This window comes from Tenrec ecaudatus, chromosome 4, assembly GCF_050624435.1.
Source record: "Tenrec ecaudatus isolate mTenEca1 chromosome 4, mTenEca1.hap1, whole genome shotgun sequence".
Taxonomy (NCBI): Eukaryota; Metazoa; Chordata; class Mammalia; order Afrosoricida; family Tenrecidae; genus Tenrec; species Tenrec ecaudatus.
The window spans coordinates 166,889,699-166,913,261 of NC_134533.1; the positions used below are offsets into that span (position 1 = coordinate 166,889,699).

General features: G+C 44.8%; 1 protein-coding gene across 1 annotated transcript in view; it reads right to left on the bottom strand.

The window, feature by feature from the left end:
• Positions 1 to 1,256: 1,256 nt before the first annotated feature.
• The window catches only part of GOLIM4 (golgi integral membrane protein 4), a 101,495-nt gene continuing 79,188 nt past the window's right edge, over positions 1,257 to 23,563 (bottom strand). Inside the window, exons 7-16 of the mRNA XM_075547004.1 lie at positions 23,418 to 23,501; positions 20,857 to 21,012; positions 17,884 to 18,213; positions 16,004 to 16,287; positions 15,480 to 15,562; positions 13,864 to 13,973; positions 12,298 to 12,465; positions 11,888 to 11,956; positions 4,696 to 4,767; positions 1,257 to 2,961 (exon numbers count right to left, since the gene is read on the bottom strand). Of these exons, the coding sequence (XP_075403119.1) occupies positions 2,809 to 2,961; positions 4,696 to 4,767; positions 11,888 to 11,956; positions 12,298 to 12,465; positions 13,864 to 13,973; positions 15,480 to 15,562; positions 16,004 to 16,287; positions 17,884 to 18,213; positions 20,857 to 21,012; positions 23,418 to 23,501 (1,509 nt within the window). The 3' untranslated portion in view covers positions 1,257 to 2,808. The remainder of the gene's footprint in view (positions 2,962 to 4,695; positions 4,768 to 11,887; positions 11,957 to 12,297; positions 12,466 to 13,863; positions 13,974 to 15,479; positions 15,563 to 16,003; positions 16,288 to 17,883; positions 18,214 to 20,856; positions 21,013 to 23,417; positions 23,502 to 23,563) is intronic.

The window sequence follows — 23,563 nt, forward strand, 5'->3', positions numbered from 1 at the left end:
ACCCTGCCATATTCCTACCAACTTTGGATGCACTAGGTGCTGTATCCACCAAGCAGGGATCGTCCTGCTTCCTCGTCCACCATTCTGTCACTGGCATGCTGGGGACTGCCTTTGGATTTAGGGACTCCCATTGTAGTGGGACTGGGCTGGGCTGCCTTCTGGATATGCAAGTAGTTCTTATAGAGCTGAGCATCACTGGGTTCATTTCTGTAGACAACCTGGCCTAACACGGGAGACTGCATGGTATTTGTGTGCCCTGGCACTCACCAGGTAACTCGATGGTGAAAATGTCTTACACGGTTTCTCTGAATTGCTGAAGGTTGGTGGTTTGAATCCACCCACAGTACCAGTTTAACAAGGCCTGGCAACCTGCTGCCCTTGAGACCACTCTGCGCAGCTCACAGCTACCCACAGGCAACGTGTCTGCACACGGCGCTCTCAGTGTGAGAAAAAATGCATGCTGGTCACTCAGTACGAGAGAAAATACATTTTAGCTTTCTTTAGGAAGGTGGAGGGGATACACATGGCAATCCAAGAGCAGAGAGGCAGCATGGAAAGGGATTTTATAATTTTTTATATGTATTAATCACCTTGTCCCCCAAATTGGGCAAATCTATACATGCTGAAAAGCAAAGATATCACCCTGAGAACTAAGACCCTAGCCATAGTGTTTCCAGTTGCTTCACATGCATGTGAAAGCTGAATAGTGAACAAGACGGGGAGTTGCTGCGTTTGAATCATGGTGCTGGAGAAACACACCCAAAGTGCAACGCACTGCCCGGAGAACAACTAACCTGTTTGGAAGTATGACCAGAGTGCGCCTTAGAAGCTGGGATGGGGAGACGTTATCCCCTGTACCTACCTTGGCCATGTATCAGGAGAAACTAGTGCCTGGGATGGCATATCACGCTTGGTAATGCAGGTCAATGAGATAATGAGACAGGCGCTGCAACGTAATTGGGAGGATGGTGCGGGATGGGGGAGCAATTCTTTCTGTGGTGCCGTAGGGTTGCTATGAGTTGGAAAGGACTTGACACTACGTAGCCCCCTATCCTATCTCTTACCCCCGTCTCCAAAGACAATCCCTCTGGCACCGAGTTGATTCTGACTCATGGCCCTACACCAGGTTTCTGAGACTTGAAATCTTCATCAGAGCAGCCTCCCTCATCTTTTCTAGTGGATCAGCGAGGAGGCTTGAACCACTGACCTATGGTTATCAGTCCAACTCAACAGCACCACAAGCATGCCTGCTGGTGTAGTGGGTAACCTTAAACATATTTTATTAAAAAGAATGACTTAAGATAAAACTATTAAGAAGTCACATGCTATAAAAGATTTACCACCTGCTTTGTGGGTCTTTATTGACTATTGCCAAGTTCCAATATCTTTCAAATAATTAAATACTGCAACAGGGACATTAAAAATACAAACTAATTTACCAAAATAATTGTATTCTGAATATTATATACAATATTATACATTTTACATTACAGAAAGAGTTTTATACATAAGTGTAAGACTTGATTTATGATGATGGAAACTCCAATATACACAGAAATGAAACATTCCTATGCATACATACAATCACTCAACTTGGATAATCAAAACCAAACATGAACATGGCTATTAAAATACAAAATTACATTCATACAATAATGGGCGAAACTGAAATGTGACTTTCGGGGTGTTATTACAAAATCACCTCCAAGTGAATGACATTACCTAGACCTTCTGCTTTTAAAAAAGCTTTATTTTTATGACTGAACTATGCCTTTATTCAAGGTGAATTTTGATTCTTCATATTTTATCAAAGGGATTTACAATAATTCATAATCAAGTTGCAAATAGTAAAGTCAGGAGGTTATATCCTATCACCATGTGCCTAGCTAATGTGGTTGCAAAAAACAACCCTATTACACCACCTGGTACGCCTTCAGGCTCACGCTCGTCACTGGGCTGAGTGTGTGCAGAGGCACGGAGATACGTATTACGCTGAGAACTACACACCGAAACAAGGAACAAAGAATACTGAAGACAGGCTCTCCTGTGAAAACCGCCACACATACTCACTAAGATAGCTCTTAAACGACCCGGTCGTCCTGCACAAAGGTTCATACTCTGGTGTGTTAGACCTTGCTTTAACACTGAAGGACCTAAGGCCAGGATATTGTCACGTGAGTTTTAGTACTATGTTACTTTTCAATTCAGTTCCTCTCAAGCAGAACAGTTGTTATTTTCAGTAATGTCAAACATTTTTGTAATGGATCTGAAAAAAAATTCTAAAAATCAATGCCTTTCCTTTGAAAACAAACACGAACAATTTCAATGGGATGCCACACTGCATGAGGGTCTCCGAGACACAGTGAAAGTCGATCGGAGCCCCGGGAGGGCCACAGTCAGCCGACCGAGCTTCCTCTCCTTCATGGCTGCAGAGCATCTTGTAGGCTCGCTGTTTATACACCGCACTTTGTCAAAGTCACACGGGACAGCTGGAAATGACAAGGTAGGATGGTAACACGTTGAAACAAAACCAAAATTCCAACATCTCATGATCTATGAAAAATGAGATTCAGAGTCTCAGGTTTGCTTTTTTTGTTCTTGCTCAAGTTATAGTCAATATAAAAGAAGCTCTAAACTAGGCTATCAAAATACAGTCATATAAACGTATGAGTATTTCTAATACAAAAGTTCTTTAAGTCTAAATTCCTTGATTTCTGCAATTAAATATCCTAAAGTTCAGTAGGCAGATTTCTTTCTGAGCAGCTCGAGAAGAATCCCAGTCTGAGCCCCAGGCGAGAGCAGGGGCAGCTACATTTCAGCTCTCCGATGGGATTTCTCAGCCGCAGCGGCCCCATCTTCCTCCTCCTCCTCTTCCTCCTCCTCATAGTGTTCCTCTCGGCCTTTGGGGTGGTGGGCCTCTCGGACTTCTTGCTCTTCTGCATCATTGTTTTTATCATCAACCTTAAAAGAAAAGAAGAAAAGTAAGGAAGGGGCAGGCAGTAGAGTTGGGGAGATAAACAGGTCCCTCTTAAAAAATTCAAGATCATGCCTTTCTGGTGAAAGGAAGTGAGTGATGAAAATGAACTTTAAGACACCGGTGTTCACCTCTCCTAATTGTCTTATTGCTGTAACTGTTTCTAAATGATAAACGGACCCCGTCAACTCAGTGGCACCTCTGAGGTGCCATTATGCACGATACCTAAGGAGCCCTGATGGAAAACAAAGGTTGAGTGTTCAGCTGCCAGCTGCTGAAAGGGTGGGCGTTTAAATACATCCAGTGATGTCCAGAAGAAGTGAAGTTCTGGTGCTCGGCTCCCACAGAGAGATTAGTGTTGGAAACCCTGTGAAACAGTTCTACTCTGTCACATCATGTTGGGATCAACCCCCTGGCACCTAACAGCCAATTCCAACTCAGGGAAAGCAGGCAAGGCTTTGAACCAGTTCATTCTGGTCATAGACTTCCTGCTGAGAATTAACACTTGCACCCCAGATACAATGAATGAGAATGTACAGGAACCACCCAGTGATAATTTTTGTTAAAACTAGATTCTGCTGTCATATATCTGGGGTGGAAAGGCAAATTCTCAGTAGGAATTAAGCTGAAATCAATTGGTGGAAGTCTTGCAAACAGGTGAGCATTCTTCCACCGATTATACAAATATATATATACACATATATGCATATATACGTATAAAAATATATACGAGGGGGTACCCCCACAAAACCGATGCTCATTTGTTTTTTGATAGGAGAGGGATAGTACATTTGGAGTTCAGGTCAGACTGTTAAACAAGCTTTCTATTTAAAGGTTCTGAAAAGAGAGCACAACAGTGTGTAACAGAGTCCAGATTTGTGGCAGGTGGGGGACTGGTTTTGCCACCATGACAGTGCACCTGCTCACACAGCCATCTCAGTGCGCCAGTTTTGGGCAAAAAACAGCATGCCTCTCCTGCCCCACACGACTTACTCACCTGACCTTGCTCCGCTCAACTTTTTTTTTTGTTTCCATGAATGAAGAGGGATATGAAAGGACAGTGATTTGTTGATGTAGACGAGGTGAAGGGGGAAAAAAATCAAGGGAGGTGCTGTCAATCATCCAAACAGATGAGTTGAAAAATGTTTCCAAGAATGGAATAGCAGATTGGACCAATGCATTAAGTATAATGGAAAGTACTCTGAAGGTGATTAGATTGCTTTGTAAAAAAAAATTAAATACATAGCTTTGGTGGGGGTGGGATTCTAGTTTTGGGGGTTACCCCTCGTACGTGTGTTTGTATAGTATGATAGGAAAATACATATATATTATAAATATCCCCCAAATGCACTGCAATTAAGTTGATTCCAACTCATAGTGACCTTCCAGAGGGTTTTCTAGACAAAATACAGGAGCAAGGAGCATCACTTTTTTCCCAAAGGAGTTGATTTGAACCACCAACCCTGTGTTTAGCCTAACCCACAGCACCAACACACACATGCAAGGTCATCACAATATGCATGGAAAAGTTCCATCTTTCATTACATTTGTCCAAGACCTTTTTGAAGTTCCCTGTGTCTGTGAGTGTATAAATATACACATACATCTCTGTGTGCAAATATCTCTTCAAGAGTTTGTCTGAATAATGAAACAACACACACACACGCGTACACATGCACACGCACGCACACATGCAACAGGCATCTGTGTGCTGCACATACATTGTCACCGTAGGTCTCTTCGGCATTAGGCTCCAGTTCTCTTTTTTTCTCTTCAGTCAAATCTTCCTGAACCTGAAACAAACCAGAGGCAGTGCATCACACTTTTAACATGTCAGTAGCAGAAGCAACTAAATCAGGCCACCAGAAGGTTCACCCACGGAGCAAAAACTAAATTTAAGGAAAAACATAAGAGTCAGAGGTGTGCCTTCCATGGTCAGTACAAAGAAATGTGCCTGTACGATCCAAGTCGGTGTGACGGAATCTCGGGCTTGGTGTCTGTACTTCTGATCTCTCTGGAGAAGAATTAACACTTCCAGGTATAACACCTGGTAAAATTCTGTTGAAAGAGGAAAAAAAATCTCTTTCCAAGTGGGAAGAACTGTAAAAGTCTGAAAGTTCTGGCAGATTTTTAAGTCCCATGAAGGCCAGGGACGTCTTGTCTTATTCAACTATCTTCAATAGCTGGATGCATGCTTGGCACAATTACCATTGCGATCTAAGTCTGTGGCACAAAAGTACCAATGAAAGAATCAATGAAAAAATCTGATTTGTAAAAGCACGGAAAATACACTGCTGCCTTCATGTAGATAGTAATAACCTACAATATTCATTCGATAATTCAGGGTAAGGTTTTTTTTTCTGGCTAAAAATACCTAGAAAGCAGTGTATGATTATTTAATTTCTCCAGGAAATAATCTACACCAGTGCCTCGTGTCCCTACATCAGTTTAGTGTTTCAACATTACTTTTCTCACTTAGGGTTCCATTATGAACTCTCCTGGAGTCCCCATGAAATGGTGGTTCCAGGTTGGGCAGTGATTAGCAAGGTCCACAGTTCTAAACCACCAGCCGCTCTGTCGGGGAAAGATGGGGCTTTCTACTCCCATAAGCAGTCACCATCTTGGAAACTCACAGAGACAATTCTACTCTGTCCTATTAGGTGTCTCTGAGTCAGTATTGACTCAATGGCAGTAAGTTTAGTTTTTTGGTTTTTATTTATTATATCCCTGTTCCACGGATCACAATTATTTGTTGAAAAATGCAAATAAAATTAAGCAGCATAATGTGCTTAAACAGCCTCTACTGAATATGATCACAGTCCACAAACAGCCAGAGTAAATCGTTCTCTAACTTGCCATCTGCTCTAAAGATCACTGTATGTCAAAAGGTTTAAGTCATTTGAATGCAGTTTCACGGCTGGGTGAAGATCAGTTCAGCATGAGGTAGTACTACAGCCCGTCAGGAGCCCACTGATGGGACTCCTCAGAACCCCGCTGAGAAGCAAGCCTCTGGGAACTGCTCTAACCGGCCTCTTCCTTGAAGCCAAAGCACTCTGGGAGCACCTTGTGCATTCACTTTTTCCTTGTGGATTAAGCTAAAAAGAAACGACCTTCATTTTAGAGCTCTATCAAGGAGCTCCGGGGACACCGTTGTTAGTGCTTCCTGCAAACCTCAAGATATGCAGCCGCCCTACCCCTCCAGCTGCTTGCTCCGCAGAGGACAGATGTGGTTGTCTGCTTCCACAAACATCCATGGCCTTGTAACCGCTCTGAAGCAGCTCTTCTGTCCTGTATGGTCTCAGGTGACATCAACAAGGTTATTGGACTTGTTGGTTTGGAATGGCCCGCTCAGCGGTCCATGACAGCACTCTGTCTCTAAGCACGGGATCCCATAGTAACTCCCTACAGATTCTATAGGACATTGGCATGAAAATGGTGATGTACTTATTTTTTCCTTTATTAAGATCTGATGGATTAAACTATCACTAAATTGTTGAAGTGTCCTTATTGATTTCTATTAACATGCCATCAAAATGTCATTTTCTATTAACCTGATGTCTAAAATGCTTTAGTAAGAGAAATAAATGATTAGAAAATACTTAACATGGTATATTGGGGACAGAGGAAAAATAACTCAAAGTTATGCAGTATGGTACAGAGAACATATAAACCAGAGGTAGGCAAAATTCTCCTGCACAGAGTTACAGTGCATAACTGTTGGCTTTCTAAACCATAGACTATTTAATTACTCTAAGGCAAAGTCTATACAACAAAGAAAAGATAAATCTTTAACTCTTTCCTACAATATTGCAGTTTTCAGGGTAACAGTTGATGATATAATTCACTTCCAAAAGTGTCATTATACCTTTCCCTAACTTATCAATACCTTATTTTCTCCTATTTCCTACATAGGACAATTGTAAAGAATCAAACTATCTTGTGCACTAACAAAGGGCAACTGGCAGTACAGAATCCCAAGGCACAGAGCAGAGTACTGGTTGTAATGATTAAGATTTCGTTATCAAATTGGCTAGGCCATGATTTTTAGTAGTTTGGCAGTTATAGTATGATGTGATCTGGCAGTTACATAATGATGGAATCGTTCTCCATTTTTCTGATCTGATATGATCTTTATTCATTTCTATAATGCCAATTTTTGCATTATGACCAGGGATTTAGAACTTAGTCATGTTGATAAGAGAGGAAGGAAGATATCATTTGCCTGCTTGCTTGCTTTTGGAGCAGCATTATAATCCTGGGTCTTCACATATTTCAATCCGGAACCAGTATGAGGTTACTTTCCTTACATATCAAATTGAGATATATCCCTATCTATCTATCTGTCTATCTATCTATCTGTCTATCTATCTATTTATCTATCATCTATCTATCATCTATCTATCTATCTATCTATCTATCTATCTATCTATCTAACTAACTAACTAACTAACTAACTAACTAACTAACTAACTAACTAACTTTCTTTGTTGGGTTAATTAGAAATGATGCCCCATGATGATAATTCCTCCTAAACTGCTCAATACCAAATAAGCCTTCCAAAATGGTAGCCAATAAAATCGGACCTAAGTGAATTCTAATCTTGGGTCTAATAGTAATAAGCTTTGTGGTCTTCAACAATTCAGCTCATTTCTCTGAATGTCAAATTCCTTATTGTAAAATAAAGAGTTGGATAAAAATCAATGGTCTTCAGTTTTCTGTGGGGGTACACGGAGAGAGGAGGAATCATAAGCTTTAAGACTTTGGTCGGAAGATTCTGCATACGAGCACAGACACACGACACTTTATATTACACGTTTCAATAGGTTTAGACTTCCCATAGCTCATGGGCATGCCCACCCCTAGGGCAGCTTCTCTAATCAATGTGGCCCTCAAACGTCAACACCCTTGGGGTGCTTGTGAACATGCTGATTCTTAGGAACCACTAAGGTGCTCTGTGGTGCAGTGGCTTACGTGCCAGCTGCTATCTCGAGGTTGGCAGCCCAAACTCACCAGCTGCTCCAGGGTAGCGAGGTTCGGCTCTCTGCAGCCAAAAAGAGCTACAGGTTCAGAAACCCCATAGGCTCCTACTCTGCCCTATAGAGTCCTGGGCAGGCAGGTTGATTGGACAGCAGTAGGTAAGGCCCACTGGAGGCAAGGATCAAATCTGGTAAAGATTTGCATCTTTCACATGCTCTCCCACCTGAATTTTAGCGTTAGCAGACACCTCAAATCAATCCTTTCCCTTTAGTGACAATGGTTCATTACTAGGCAATGAATATTCCTGGTTAATGAAACAATCACCCTTTTACAAAATCTCTCTTCTCTAGTCTTGGGCTCTGTGGTATAAAGTTTATCAGTCAGTTGACCATACAATTTGAATTGGAAAGCACTGATTTAAGTTATACTTCAGTGAAAAGTTCAGAATGTTCCAGACTTAAAGACAACAGAGTCTAAGATATACTTTCCATTTTAGTAAATATGAAGGGACGTCAGAGAGTTCCTGAAAAACTCTATTATCTTTCAATTCCATTTTTCCACAGACATTTTGAAGACACCCTTGTATATTCTTCCTGTTTAGGGGCAAAAGAAACTCAAACTCATCTGAAAGCCGTGACGGAAAAGACAGTGACATGGGGTTTTCTGATCGATCTCTACCCTACACTTGCACTCATAATTAGAAGCCACATGCTAACCTTTCATGATGTGAACACACGATTAAGACGTCCACACCGACCCTTTAGTGGCCTGCGGAATGAAGCCCACAGACGATCACAGATTCCCCAACGGAGCTCCTTCTGAGGTACTTTTATCCTCTAAAACTTTAAGCATTTTAGAAATGGGCCCCATAAAAATGTGGCAAACTTTAGTAAACGGCTAAATAAACAACAACAAAAACCACTGACATAAAACACCCGCGTCTGTCATGGGCGCTGGATAGCTCTCCCCTCTAAGTCTCAAGCCTTTCCCTTACCCAGGAAAGATGTTATGGCCTGAGCTGCGAACAGGAACGCTGACCCTTACGTGGTCTAAACTGCGAGGCTCCAGAGGTGAACGGAAGGTGACAAATGAAAGACTGATGGCAACCTTAGCGACAGTGATGGACACCTCCCTGCTGGCTGAGCAGTGTGTGCATCACGGTGACACGGAGGCTCCCAGGCCCCCAATCCCACAGCCGGGTGCCTGGCCTGGCCCCTGAAGGCAGCCAGAGGCCCGGATGCTGGTGCTTTCCGGAAGCCTCAGCTCCATCGGGTAATCGGCAGACGGAGGCCCTTGGAGTTCTCAAGCTGCTACTCTGTCGTGTGGATTTGTTGTTGTTGTTTTTTGTTTTGTTTGTGGTATGTTTAAGCAGTTTTTAAGTGCATCAACTACTTTGTGGCAAGGTCATGATTTGTTTACTGGTTCGCAAAAAACACAAACAAAATTCAAAGACCACTGTGGAGTCCACTGGAACGCACAGTGGCCCCAGACACGAGCTGGCTCCGCGGCACGTTCCTGGCTCCTGGCGGTGACCGTTTGGACGCAGCTTGGCAGCCCTTTCTCCCCAGGTGCCTCCGAGGGAGTGAACTGCCCCATTTGGGGAGCCGGTGTCTACTTAGCTGTCTGCGCCAACCACGCAGCCCTTGTTGGCTCCAACGCACACTTCACAACAGATCTGGCTGGGGTGACAAGACGTATGTATTTCTGGCTCACCCACTTAAGCAAAACACAAAGCCCGCTTGTTCATGGCAGTCATCTTTAAACCTTCAAAGGCTAACAGCGCTGCACTCAGACGGCAGAAGGCAGGGACAGTACGGCATCCCCACGTTTTACCTGGTCAGGGCTTTGGCATTCAGAATTCTAGCCCACGGTTTCATAAGCTGTAACTGTCAACAGGCACAGACCTGCAGACTGCAGTTTCTTCCAAGGACTGCAAGGCTAACAGGAAAGGTGCTGCCTGGGGGATAGAAAGCAGAGGACCTGGTAGCAGCAGCAGCAGCCCTGGCTTCGCAGCAGTCACGCGGGACAATGGAAGGTCTCCGAGATTAGCGGAGAGAGACCAGGAAAAAAGCTCCCGCAGAGGCAAAGTGGAAGGTGTGGGGGTCTGCGGCTAAGAGCTCAAGGGGCACAGGTGTTAAATCAAAGGGCACAGCAGCTGGGAGCCATGCAAGAGGGAGGGGATTAGAAAACAGGGACACAGATCCTGGCCACAGGAATTCTGGGCAGGGACCTGGGAAAAAAGAATGAGGGCCTAAACCTGGGTAAAGAGAGAGAGAAAAGAGGCTTAGGTCCTTGCACCAGAACCGAGGGAGCTTAGCGGAAGAGGAGTGAATGGCTGCCTAAGATGAGGCTCTTCCGGTCATTTCACCATCTCCCTGTCTTGTCTTTCTATCCCCAATGCTCTTGCATCTCAGGGTTTCTCTCCCCACCATAACGGATGATCATATGGTGGGGTAAAGCAATCAGTACTCACTCATTAAAATTTTATGTTTACCCTTCTGAATTTTTAAAAAGAAGCCAAGGTGAACCTTTTCTCTTGTAATCGCCTAAAGACCCTTGGCATGGGACACGATGAAACAAAATGATGTCAGTGGAGACTTCCTGGAACAAGGGAGGCCTGGATAAGCATCTTTCTTGCCGAATGTCTGACTATATTCCAGCCCACCAGTTTCTCTAAGGCTCTTTTCTCCTAAGACAGCACAGGGTCCTGAGTACGGTGGACCCAGGCTGCCAAAAGGGAGAGAGGAACGCCGTCTCAGCGACTGGGGATGTTGGCCATGGTTGTACAGCACTACATCCTCCCGTCCACCTGGGCCAAGCACGCATGGCAGCATTAGTCTGCACAGCTGGCCAACGGAAGGCGGCAGCAGACACAGCCACAGGAACGGGGCGTGTGGGTGCAGCAGTGGTACCCACAACCTGATCCAGTTTTCCAAGATGAGGGGGCATCTGTCCAGGCTGATGCCTGTCCATCCGCTCATGCTGCTCCCTCATGGCCAAGTCACACATCACACACGAGGCAGCTGGCTAAAATACAGGCTGTAATTTATTTTTCCTTTAACTTGAGAAGCATCAACTAGTAGTCCACTTAGAGACTAAACACAGGGCCTGGACCACATTCCCTCTCAGAATCCCAAGTACTAAATTCCAGCGATGGGGAACTGTGGGGGTCATGACTACAGAACCAAGGGGTACTCACCCCCACCCGTGCCCCCCACATGAATGAGTCACTAACACAGACCCTGCACGCAATCTAAATGTCCAGGCATTTACAATCAATAGGAAATCAAAGTGGCAAGAAATTCTATTCAATGCATTTGATTCAACTGAGCTCCTCACAAATTGTGCCTTTTTCCTCTATTGTCAACGTTTAACTAAAATGCTGGTGTTATTTGAGTGATGCGGGGGTGGGGGTGGGGGGAGGATTGATCGAGCTATTTTCAAAATTGTTTGGTGGGGTGCAAAGTCTATTCCAATCAACGCGCGGCTCAGTGAGCCCTGGGAGGCAGGCACCGCCGAGGCGGCTCCAGGGGAGGCTACAGGCCCGAGGCCAGGCTCCCTCAGGATCCACAGCTTTGTTTTTTCCTTTTTTTATGTTTTATAAGGGGAGAGAGACAGGAAAAACTATTCCTGTAAAAAACAAGCAAAGTGTGCATCAATCTAAATGCACAATTCCTGGAAAGTCTGATACGTTCATAACTCAAAATTTCCTGTGAGAACCAGAGAGGTGGGCTCTGTTTGCCAGTCTGTATTATCTTCCAACTGGATGCCTGCACTTTCTCTTGCAATCACCCTCCTCAGGCTGACTCGAGCTTCCTGAACATTTCTACACCCAGGCTCGTGGGTGCGCGCAATGCTGCCGGGGCTTGCGCTCTTTATAAAGGGACCGGGAGCGGCCAGGTACCCAGATCAGAAATCAGCAGGAAGTCTTCCTACCTCCTCTTCCCCCTCTTCCTGGTACTGCTCATCAGCGTTATCTTCCTGCTGGTCTGGGTTTCCTGCCATCTGTCGACACAAAAGGCAAGGCTCACGTTACTCTACACCAGAGATGGGTTTCACAGGGCTCGTGGCTGACGAGCAAGCACGCCACCACAAAATGTGCAGGTGGAACACTCCGTGGCCAGGAAATGATGGGCACTCCCTTACCAGACACAGCCCAGCATGTCCAGCACCAGCTTTCCCGGGGTGGGCAGATAATTTCACATAAGGGCCTCCCACCAATAAGCGTGGCAAAGTGGTCGAAGTAGGCGCTGTAACTAACCTTCAACACAATCCCAGAGCTTACGGCACCCAGCTGAAGAGTTTACAGCAGCCAGGGTCACCCTCCGGACAAGCCTCTTGCTTACCACCAAATGTTCCTCCATTTCCGCATTCTCCTGCTTTTGGCTATTGTGTTTCTGCTCCTCATTTTCATCGGGAAGATTCTCTTCTCTCACCTGCTCAGCTTCCTCAAATTCATCTTCACCTTGATTATTGGGGTCATCTGCTGGGTTTATATCTTCCACAGCTGCCCTCTGCAAAATGTGAATCAAAAGCAACCCCTGCTGCAAAATCCGGGATCAAGCTTAATTTCTTTTGAAAGGCCACATGTGGGCAGACAATTAAATTGTCCCCCTCTGGAAAGCTCAGAGCACTCCAAGGCTCCGCTGCCAAGAGTGGAGCCTTCGCTTTGCAGAGGCTGATGAATCAAAATGAAGTACCAACAGCGCTCCTTTTCTGCAAGTGATTCCCAGACAGTCCTCCAGACACTGCCATCACGAGTACTGAAAGCATAACTGAACAAGCAACAAGAAAAAGAGCTAACAAAACTCATAAGAGCAGGAGAAAAAAAATCACATGGGAAAAATGGTACCACCTTTCACTGGAACATTGGATTTTGCACACTTTCCTTTCCCAAGCAATGTTCGGTGTATAAGTGGGTGCCAAGTGGAGGCTCTGGCTGGTACAAACCGTCAAAGTACTCAGCTGTGAAGCAAAGAGTATCTGGCAGTTCACGTCTAACCACAGGTGCTGCCCCAGAAGAACAACCTGGTGATCTACTTCCAAGAAACCAGCCGCTGAACATCCCAGGGAGCACAGTTCCACTCTGACCCAGATGGGGTTTGCCAGGAATGAAGAGTCAAGGGCAACTTTTTGGTGGGGGCGGGGAGAGCGGGGAAGAGGGGAGGGAATGGGGATAGTGTCTGAAAAGTCGTGGAAAGGAGAGAAGGCCCACACCAGCAAGAACACAAGAAGGGGCCTGAAAGAGGAGAGGGTGAGCGGAAGGCAACGCCAAAGTAGAGGTTCTGGTTCTAGTATCATAAAACAGCACCATGAAGCTGAAAGCGGCTCCTTAGGAAGAGGCAGAACTGAGCTAAGGCCGTCCTTGGCAACAGACTTTGAAGAACAGCCCTTCCGCCCTCCAGATCACCCCATCCCCCAGAGACTGTGCTCAGCCAATGCCCTTTGTATTGCCAACTGCAGAACGATTCCAGTTGTCCAAGCACCTTTCAGAAGGCACCTTTCTCCTAAAGAGTTACAACTGTAGAGCCCGAAGACCCCCTCCGGTCAGAAATGGTAATGCCTGCCTGAGGACATGCCCCACCTCCATCCCCACCCGACGCGCTGAATGCTTCCGGGAGACAGAGAAGCCACAGAGTAAACTTTAGTCTCTATGGGGCTTCTCTGGACAAGGAAATTCTTCCATTCCCTTAAGAGCCTAAACATGCTCAAGAGGCCACTGTCATCTCAGCTGAACTGTTATCACTAAAGCCCTGGCCGGCAGGTATCATTCAAGTGCAAAGCCACCTTCATTCTCCATCAGCAAAAGCACACATACATGTAGACGCAGAGGCCTGTCGCAGGGCAACTGGGCAGGTTTCCTTTCTGCCTGCTGAGTTTCCCAGGTGATGGCCAGAAGAGAGGACACTTACATCTGCCTCAGAGTTTGGATTGGCCTCTCGGGGCCTTTGTGCTCGAGGTTCATGTCCGTTATCTGCATCGTCTTCTGCTTCATCTTGGTGCTGGTTGTCTCTCTCATAGGCTAGCAGCAAAGCAGAGAAACTGAAATCAGGCGCAAATGAGTCCAGCAGGAATCTCCCTTCCAATTCCAAACACCCTAGCAGTGCTCAGCCCTGCTGAGTAAACTTCTGTCCTGTTTCCAGACTTGGAGTTGAAGGAGAGAGTGTGAGCAAGCGACACCATTCCAGCCCTCCGAAGTCAAGTCACAAATGGAGGTGGCACTTCTTTTTCTTTTTCTCTCTATTGTGTTAAAAGCAGGAAGGCTAAGAGCAATCCTTGACAAACCCCAGCTAGTTTGGGTCACTGCTAAAATTTATCTACTACTTTTTGGTAGTATTGGAGGAACTATCAAAAGAAGAAATTGATCACGGCTCAGGAAATGTGAGCGACAGTAACTCCTTCTGCAGAGCTCACAGTTGAATATGACCCGTCCTATGCGCTCTCATGTGGGGCCGGGGACAGCCGCATAGAGACACGCCATGCTTTTGTGCACACACACACTGACTTGCACCGTGTGTGTGTGTGTGTGTGTGTGTGTGTGTGAGAGAGAGAGAGAGAGAGAGAGAGAGAGATGCTTAAAGGGAATTTTAAGACCCTACAAAGAGAATAAAAATAATTTTTAAGACAGGTGAGATACAAGAGGAAGCATTACATATGTGTAGGAAGTATTTAACCTACATTACCTTAAGCTATAAAACATGCAGGGTTTTGGGTACACAGAAGTATTGTTCAGATAGGAAAGTGAACAAACCACTCTTTAGCTTTACTGATAATGGAACAAAAAAGCTTAAAGGTCCACATGAAGGACAAAAGGAAAACAATGCCTTAACTATACACAAGCAAATAAAAAGTCAAAGTCACTGCGAGGGGGCTGACCCTAGCTAGCCCACGTGGCTGCCAAGGTTTTATATGGATGCAGACGACCAGGGATCAGCTGGTGGGTTAGGCGAGCACTCGGCCGCTGTACTGTTTTTTGTTTTCTGCGTTTGTTTTGTTTTAACTCTAAGGGCTATTTTATAATAGCAGAATCAGCTATGGAGGGAGTCTGTGTCATCCTTCTCTAGATTTAAGGAAAGGACACTTACCCTTGTGGGTGTGTTCTGCCAGAGATGAATGCTCTCTGGTTCTAAGACAGCAGTAAAGCAACAGCGGATAAACCCGTAGATGTGCGCCATAAATGAAAAGTGCTATCAACTGAAGTGGAAACATTCTGAGACAATGAACGCAAGACTTCCAAGGGTCAGAGGGAATGGAGAAGTTTGCTACACCGTAAAAGTTCTAAGATAATTCATCAGAAAGAACTATGTAGCATGCCAAAGGAGAAGATGGGGAACATGTTTGGAAACAGATTATCTTAGGTGATTCTGTCTATGGATGAGGCCTGCCTGGTACACTGAGAAATACTTATATCAGCAACAACAGACATTAATTCACAAATCTGCCTTTAGTCAGGCAAGTAGACCGCGTGTTAATGTTAGGAAGATTGCCACATCAATTTCTCAAACAGTCGTCATCTAAGACGTCTCACCACCGCCTTCTTCCTCTTGGATGCCCTGGTCCTCTGCTCCCTGAACAATATCCTTGTCCATAGCATCATAGCGAGCTTGCTGCCTACAGGAGACCCAGACAGCAGAGATTCAGTGACACAAACGAAGTGGCACAGTTCTACAGAGGGCATTTATTTTAAAGTAGAAATAAATGAGATGAAAAATAATGTTTTAAAGCCATGCTTTTCAATAAAATGTACATATTTGGTTATAACAAAGATTCTATACATTCAAAAGGTGCCTTAAAAAGATAAAATATGATTCAAACAACAAAACATAGCACAAAGCCTGCCCGATGAGTCTGAAGCCCAAACTATAATTTTTAAGCAGAAAAAGATGTGTCAAAAATTCATATTTGGCATTGCATTACCAGGAAGTACAAACTCTCCTACACGGGCAATATGCGCCTTTCAAGTTCACGGGAGACACATGCACAAAACTGTTTTGAATCTGCTTAAGAAAACCACAGGAAGGCTGTCTCAGCCCATCACGAGGGGGAGGTTACCGTAGCTGCTCCTGGTGCTGCTGCTGAACTTCCTCGTGCTGGACCTGCCTCTGCCGGGCCAGCTCTCTCTCCCGGGCCAGCTCTCTCTCCCGAAGCTGCTGCTGCTGCTCCTGCTGCTGCCGCTGCCATGACAGGTGTCCCTGCAGCCTCTGCTGATGTAGTGCTTCCTGGCGCTCTCTCAGCCGCTGAGCCTCCTCCGTCTGCCTCGCCGCTAGTCTCTGCTGTTCTAACTGCTCCTCAAATGGTGATCGGAATTTGCCAACTGGCTTGGCAGAAGGATATGCCTAGGGAAAAGGCAAGTTGGCAGGGAACAAGCAGTCACCCTCTCTGGAGCGCCCAACACTTCATTTGCTTCTCATGCAAAACCCAGGAGACCCAATACCCAAGGTCTACCAGCACCACGATTCCCATTTCCCAACTTTCTCCAAATTGCCCTGGTTTGGTTTAGCAGACCAGTGTGCCGATCTGCTGGCACGCAGATTTTCAATGTGCCGCTCTTCAAATGGAGCCGAGAGGACACCAGAAGAAATACATTTCACACTTTATTTACATTTATGCTAAAAAGGCTCAGATATAAACGGGCACCTACTAACCTCTCACTCTTTGGAGTAATTTGTGAACTGAAACGCTAAAACTTTTCTGTAGCACGTTAAAAACTAAAGGACGCTAATTAGTAGAATAGATACCAATGTCAGGCTAAACACAACTAAAAGTTTAAAAAAAAATTGTCAAACTGCAGATTACGATGGGAAAACAGGCAGGACGGAGGAAGAGGAAGAAGACAGAAAATAACTTCGTATTAGAGGATAACCTGGTGCAGGACTTTTACATTTTGCTTCCTCGTTGGGTTACCCACCTGTCCCCACTGCCCCAACACAGCACACTCGATTGCCATCAAGGAAAAAGAGAGTACAGTTGAGGGCAACTGAACCTACTGGGGGGCTACATCTGAAGATGTCTATGAAGGACCCAGGACTAGGCGAGGCTTCTCCACACTAAGTTAGAAACCGCACGAAAGAATTACCCAGGCCCTCAGACCCACTCAACCTAAAGCCCCAGAAAGATTTGTGTCCTGGCAAATTTGAGACCAGACAGAGTTTCATATACGAGGCGATGAGCAGCTTTGTATAGGTGAGGTAACTATGGTCGGGGATCAGTTTAGAGACAGGAGGAAAAAGGTACCCAGGTGCAAGTGGTATCAGTTAATAGTTTCAAGTCTTTTTAAAAAATATCATTTATTTTAATGCGGCTGTCTTTGTTAAGAAATGGTGACTAGAACTTGTGTGAAAGGGGACTTTTCAATGAGGGAAGGGTGTGTGACCACACTGGTCTAGCATGCTCACGCAGTGGAGGATCACTGTCTAACTCTCCTCACTTTGTGGAGTATCCCTAGTGAGGAGACTGATTTTTAGATGACCGCTTCACGCTCTGGAAGGTGAGACTGGCAAAAGACAACATTAATTTGACAGTTAATGGATCAGCAAGAAAGCGACTTCGGATCACACAAAAATGCTGCTTTCTCAGCTTTGAGAGGCTTGTGGGGCTTGGAGGTAGGTGTCTAACCAGGTGCACTCTGCCCACTGGAAGGGTATTAGCATCAATCTCCCTGCGTGAGCACTGTTCACCACGAGAAGACTATTACATCCACCAACAGCGCTTTTCCTTCCTCATTCTATGCATGTAAGGAATTTCTTCCATAGCTGTATTATTAACATTACAAGAGAAAACTTAAATATGTACACTGGGCAGTTAAATAAGTCCCTCAAATTTTCATTTATCATAGATGCGTTTTCTTCTCTAATATTTAAAAATAAATCCACACCCACTACCCTAAAGAGCAAAGCACAAGTCCAGTCGCTTTGAGATGGATGAACTGGTACCTCAGCAGGAGGGTGCCCTTCCAGAAGGTTGGCGTCTTGTTGGTCATGCTGTTCCTTCCAATCCCGATCCTGCTCCTCCGGCGACGGGTCGTGCTCTTCTTCCAGATGTTCCGCTTGTCCGACCTGCTCCATTTCCTCCTCCTCAAGTGCCTTTCTGTGCTCTTCCTCCACCTGGTGTCGCTCGGGCTCTCTGGCTTCTGCATCCTGCTGGTTCAGCTCTGCAAGAGCCTGAAATTCAGGCCCGTTCTGAGTGGGAGGGGAAGGCTTAGTGTCTTCTGTTCTTCCAGGAACTGCTTCCTCATGCTGCCCCACGTCACTATTTCGAGACACCTAGGCCAAGCACATCATGGGGAATGACATTCTTCTGACTCAAAAGCAGAGATTGAACTTCTTTAGCATAATGCTGGTAGCTATCCATCTTGAAGATCAGCACAATTAAGAAGTCTACAAATATAGTCCTGACTTAAAATACAGCTGCAAAGGAGCTACGTAACGCTTCTTGTGTAGGTGAGGTGTGTAACTCACCTATAAAACAAATATAAGCACAAGTGCCCCTCAGACAGCACGCGACATCGAGAGCAAGAGCTGTAGGGACCATGTGTCAGAAGCAGACCTTGCCCTCAGAAGTGCTCTAAGTCCTGTCTGTCCTTCGATCAAAAGAGGGAAACCCCTCAAGATACAGGAGATTAAATAACGAAGTAACTCCCTTAACTGTCAATTTTGGGTTTTCATTAGGACAAAGACTAAATGAACACGTTGGGTTTATTTTCATTAGTTTGGCTGAATTAAAAATAATATCATACTAACAGGGACATCTATGTTAGTAAAAAACAATGTCCATGATTCCAGAAGCAATGAAACACTTCTTCATAATCAGCAAGGGTTTTTGAAATGACTTAGTATTAGAACAGAAAACTTTGAGCAGAAGAAAGGCATAGATTTTCGGGTACTCTGTAATTTGCTTACTGAAGTCAGTTTCCCTATAAATTTCAAAGACCTTTATGTACTCTTTATCAGTTAGGGAAAAAGCAATAGTTGCTATACTACCAACAGGAAAATATATCACATCTTTCCTTTTTGACTATGTACAACTTCTTTCATTGGCTTGCTCTCCCATAATTGAAATAAATGTGAAGCTTCTAGTAGTAAATTAGGAGAAATACAGCTAACCTGATTTGAGCTGGGTGGTGTAAATCATAAAGAGGGGACAAATCCTTTCTGAGATACCGGAGGACAACTTTGGCAAGAGCCTCGCCATATGTGGCAAAGATGACATAGCAGCGCCCTGACTTCAGATGAAATCTCATTTCTCTTAAAGACTCTAGATGCTGTCACTCACCTGCATGTATCTTTACCACATACCTGTGAGGAAGGCTAGATAAGATAACTCTCCTCACAGACGGGAAAACTGAAGCTCTGAGCCATTAAAAGATGGATCAAGTATAAACTAAAAATCCACTGCCACCCAGTCCCTTCTGACTCACAGCACACCTTTAGGCCAGAGGAGACCCGCTCCACAAAGTCTTGGAGGCTGCACACATCTGTGGAAGCACACTGCCTCGCCTTAACCCAGCAGAGGCGGGCTGGCGGGGTCTAACTACCCACTTCATGGTCACGGCCAAGTGCTCAGACCGTCCCGTCCAGTCATCAGAGGATACTGACCGTGTCCTTGGAGGCAGGCTCTGACAGACTGAGGACAGTTGCATATGACCGAGTCCTCAAAACATAAGCTTAATTATGTCCCCAAGATGCACCTCTAAGAGTTAGACATCTCAATTGTGTCTTGTTAAAAAAGACTCTGTCAGGGGGTCAGGCAGCCAGACTTCACCCTTTTGTTACACGGGTGATTTTGCAAAAGCAGCCTTGAAAGAACTTAAAAGGGTGACACTAGGTCTAATGTCCAAGTCATGAGATATATTAAAGCAAGGTGTAATCTACACGAACAACAAGAAAAAATAAAGTGAATGTTGAGACTAGTACTCACACCTGTGGTGGTTTTATAAATGTCTTTTATGCAAATGTGGCCATGTTTACATGGACTTACCACTGTCCCCAGTTGAAATATTATCTAGTTTAAACCTTGAGTGGGCTGTCACATAATGTCCTGCAGTCGTTTAACCTTCTCACTGTACCGAAACTACAAACACAGAAAACTCAAAACGAAAAAAAAAAAATTCTTTAAAATCTAGGCACTCTAAGTCTCTTAAGACAAATACATCCACACGAATAACGACAAAACCAGAGTCAAAGTCTCTCTCAGAAAACACTGTAATTCGTGGTTCTCAAAGTGGGCTCCCTGACCAGCAGAGCCACTGAGAGAGGCCAATTCACAGGCCTCTCACCGTCAGTCAAGGGATCCGCAACTCTCCGGCTGGGTCCAGTGATCTGCCTTATGTGCAACAAGCCCTAGGCTCTAGACAGGGAGCCCCCTGGTGGTGCAATGGTCACAAGCTGGGCTGCTAACCGTGAAGTTAGCAGTTCAAAACCTTCAGATGCTCCTCAGAGGAACGATGACGCTTTCTTCTCCTGTAAGGAGCTGTAGTCTCGGAAACCCCTAAGGGCAGTTGGACCTTGTCCAATAGGGCTGCCGTGCGTCAGACCTGACTCGATGGCAGTGAGTTCAAGGTTTTGAGATTCTAGACCGACATTAAAACTCGAGGACCCCTATTCTGCGGGAGAGGAGCCCTGCCAGTGCGGCGGTTCTGCCCTGGGCTGCGGTCCAGTAAGGTCGGCAATTGGAAACCATCAGCTCCTCCCTGGGTGAAAGGCAGAGCTTTCCGTTCTGTCAGGAGTTAGTCTCAGCAGCTCAGAGGGGCAGTGCTACCCTGCCCCGGCATCAATTCGACGGCAGTCAGTTTAGTTTGGGTTTCATTCTGCCGGGAGGATAGGCAATCCTGAGCACAGCTCACCTGGTGACGGCCTGCCGGAGAAAGTGACCTAGCCACCAGCCAACCCTCAGCTCACACGCCTTACCTGCCCGGGCTCTCCAGCTAGCTTCTCTTTTGTGCCATCACCTTGCGGAGACTGGGCCACCAGGGAAATATTTTGCTCGTTGGTTAGATCAGGTTTTCTGAAGCTTGGGATCCGACTCAGAGTATCTTTCAGTTGTTTATATTCTGCAACTTGAGTCTGCATATCAATTGCACAATTGGGCATAAATTGCACAATTTGAGGAGGAAAAAGAGCATTCGTGAGTATTTGGGTTTATCAGAAAACTAGACCAAAACATTATACTTAAATGCCAGTTAAGAGAAACAGGCAGAGCGTGTCCATGCATTCGTTAGCTCTTCTTACTTTGACATGCGCCACCGTTTTGAACACATGCAATTGGGGATTAGAGGTAAAGGAAACAGGGAAATATCTGACAGATGTTAGTTTCCCAGGCTGCACTAAAGAGCTAGAGTTTTATAAACAATCTTCCAATATACACATATCTATATACTATCTCATTCTTAAAGGTGAGACAACTACGAACCACTGTTTTATAGCATTAATTAGTCACATGATACAAAGACATGTGTATGTATCTTTTACCCATCTGAGTGAGTTTGCAGAGGAAAAGATTCATAGTTTAGAATCTAGTGTGTGTATGTGTACAACCACCCAGACCACCCCCTTTCTCCAATTTATGCTCAAATATCAGGGAACCCTAGTAGCGCTCTGGGTTAGTCAGGGGCTGCTAACAAGGTCAGTGGTTCAAACCCAGCAGCTGCTCTGGGAGAGCCTGTCTGTTCCTATAAAGATGTATAGGCTTAGAAACCTTATACAGAATGGCCATGAGCCAGAATTGACTGGATGGCGGTGGGTTGGTTCACTGACACTTTTTGTTTTTGTTTGATTTCCTGGAACATTCCTGGTCCTGAGCTTTGCGAGGTTGGAAAGCTGGGCACTGACATGACATGAACCTGGATTTCCATTCTTCAATGTCCTTCTCTTCCAAACGGACATGAACTTAGAACTAAGGTCTGAAATCAGGTCATTTAGTGCATGTGTAGGGATCCCTGGTGCAGTAGTTAGTTACACCTTTGGCTGCTAACTACAAGGTCAGCAGTTCAAATCCACCAGCTACTCCCTGGGAGAAAGATGAGGCTGTCTGCTCCTATAGGGAGTCACAGCCTCAGCCATCCTGGGGAGTGGTTCTTCTTTGCCCTGTAAGTCAAGAATTGATGTCTGCACGTATGCAGATTATGTGCAACATTCTTAATAAAAGGAACTAAAAAGGCAGGGGGCAAATAATACTGAAGAGTTTAAGGCACCCTGGTGGCACAGTGATGAAAGAAATATAAGACTATAGATGATGTTTAAAAATATATATCCTACTATAAAATCCTATTAATAATTCTCCAAGTGTACGTGGTTTGGCCTTCAAGTGAATGATTTTATTTACATTTCTCTGGTTTTCAAATTGCTGCTTAGGCTAATATTGGTGGCTATTACAGTACACGTGGAGCTGTGCTGTTTGTTTTGCTAACACTGCCACATTTTCCAGAATGAATAACACTCTCATATCAAATAAATCCTTTTATAAAGAAGGATTTGAATAAAATATACTTGTCCAAACACCAATTTAATGAATGCAGGTGAGAAGCATTAGTGCAGCTTTGTAGCTTCGTAGGGAAGCACAGAACCAGTGGCAACCTTGGACGAGGCCCCACAGACACAGATGCTACTACGGAGCCTCTGATAGGATCAGGGCCCTGCATCTTACGCTTTCGCAGAGTGGGCTCTCTCTCGCTAATCTCCTGATAAGCACAGTTGGTTGGTTTCCTTTGGCCTTTTCCTCCTAATTTCTCGACCAAAAAGAAACGTTCTGATCTAGTTTAATACACTGACATCCCTGTTTCTTTGCTTCTATTAGAAAGCTGTAAAATAGTCCAATTTGCTCTTATTTTCCTAGGCTCTCCAAAGCTTGAATTTATTACTTGCTTATTCAATTAGGATCTGCTGAGGGCTTACCTTGTGCCTAGGATTGTTCCAGGCTTTGAACGAATGGAGCTTAGGGCTCTTGCTTTTCCTCCTCTATCGACACGAGTCTACTTATGCTCTACAGTTTCCCCCATGGTCCATAAGCTTAGTCTTAAAAGGAGTGGACTAAACTGGAACACTGAAAACGCAGCAGTAGGGATGAAAGAAATGTCTGACAATTATAGTTAGGGACTCAACACCATAACATCATATAGATCTTATTGTTTCACTGAGAGCCGACCCAGACCAGAGAGTTGCAAAAGATCATGCATATAGAACGATTTCTGAGATTTAAACAGATACTAGACTACTGTGCACACAGGCCGGCAGATAGGAAAAAAGAATAGGGTAAGAATAGGGATATATATATTATCCAACAGTGTAAAAATTAGTCAAAACATATTAAATTTTCTCTTGATTGTCTTTGGAGAACATGCATGTGCCTTGGAATCAAGATAGCTTTGTCCTAAGGAACTTAGGGAAGATTGACTTTGAAGACGCTGCATGCATAAAGGAATTCCGAAGTGTTAAGCCGGCTGAAAGGAATCAGAGGCTGCTACCCTGCTAACCTGTGCAGCAGCTAGTGCACTCTTGTGGTCTTCCAAAGTCACTACAAGTTGTTCATGCTCGGAGAGTAAATTCTTATGCTGTTGCTACATAAAAAAGAATTTTACATGTTGAGCTTTTACCATCTGAAGACACATTCTCTTTGGTT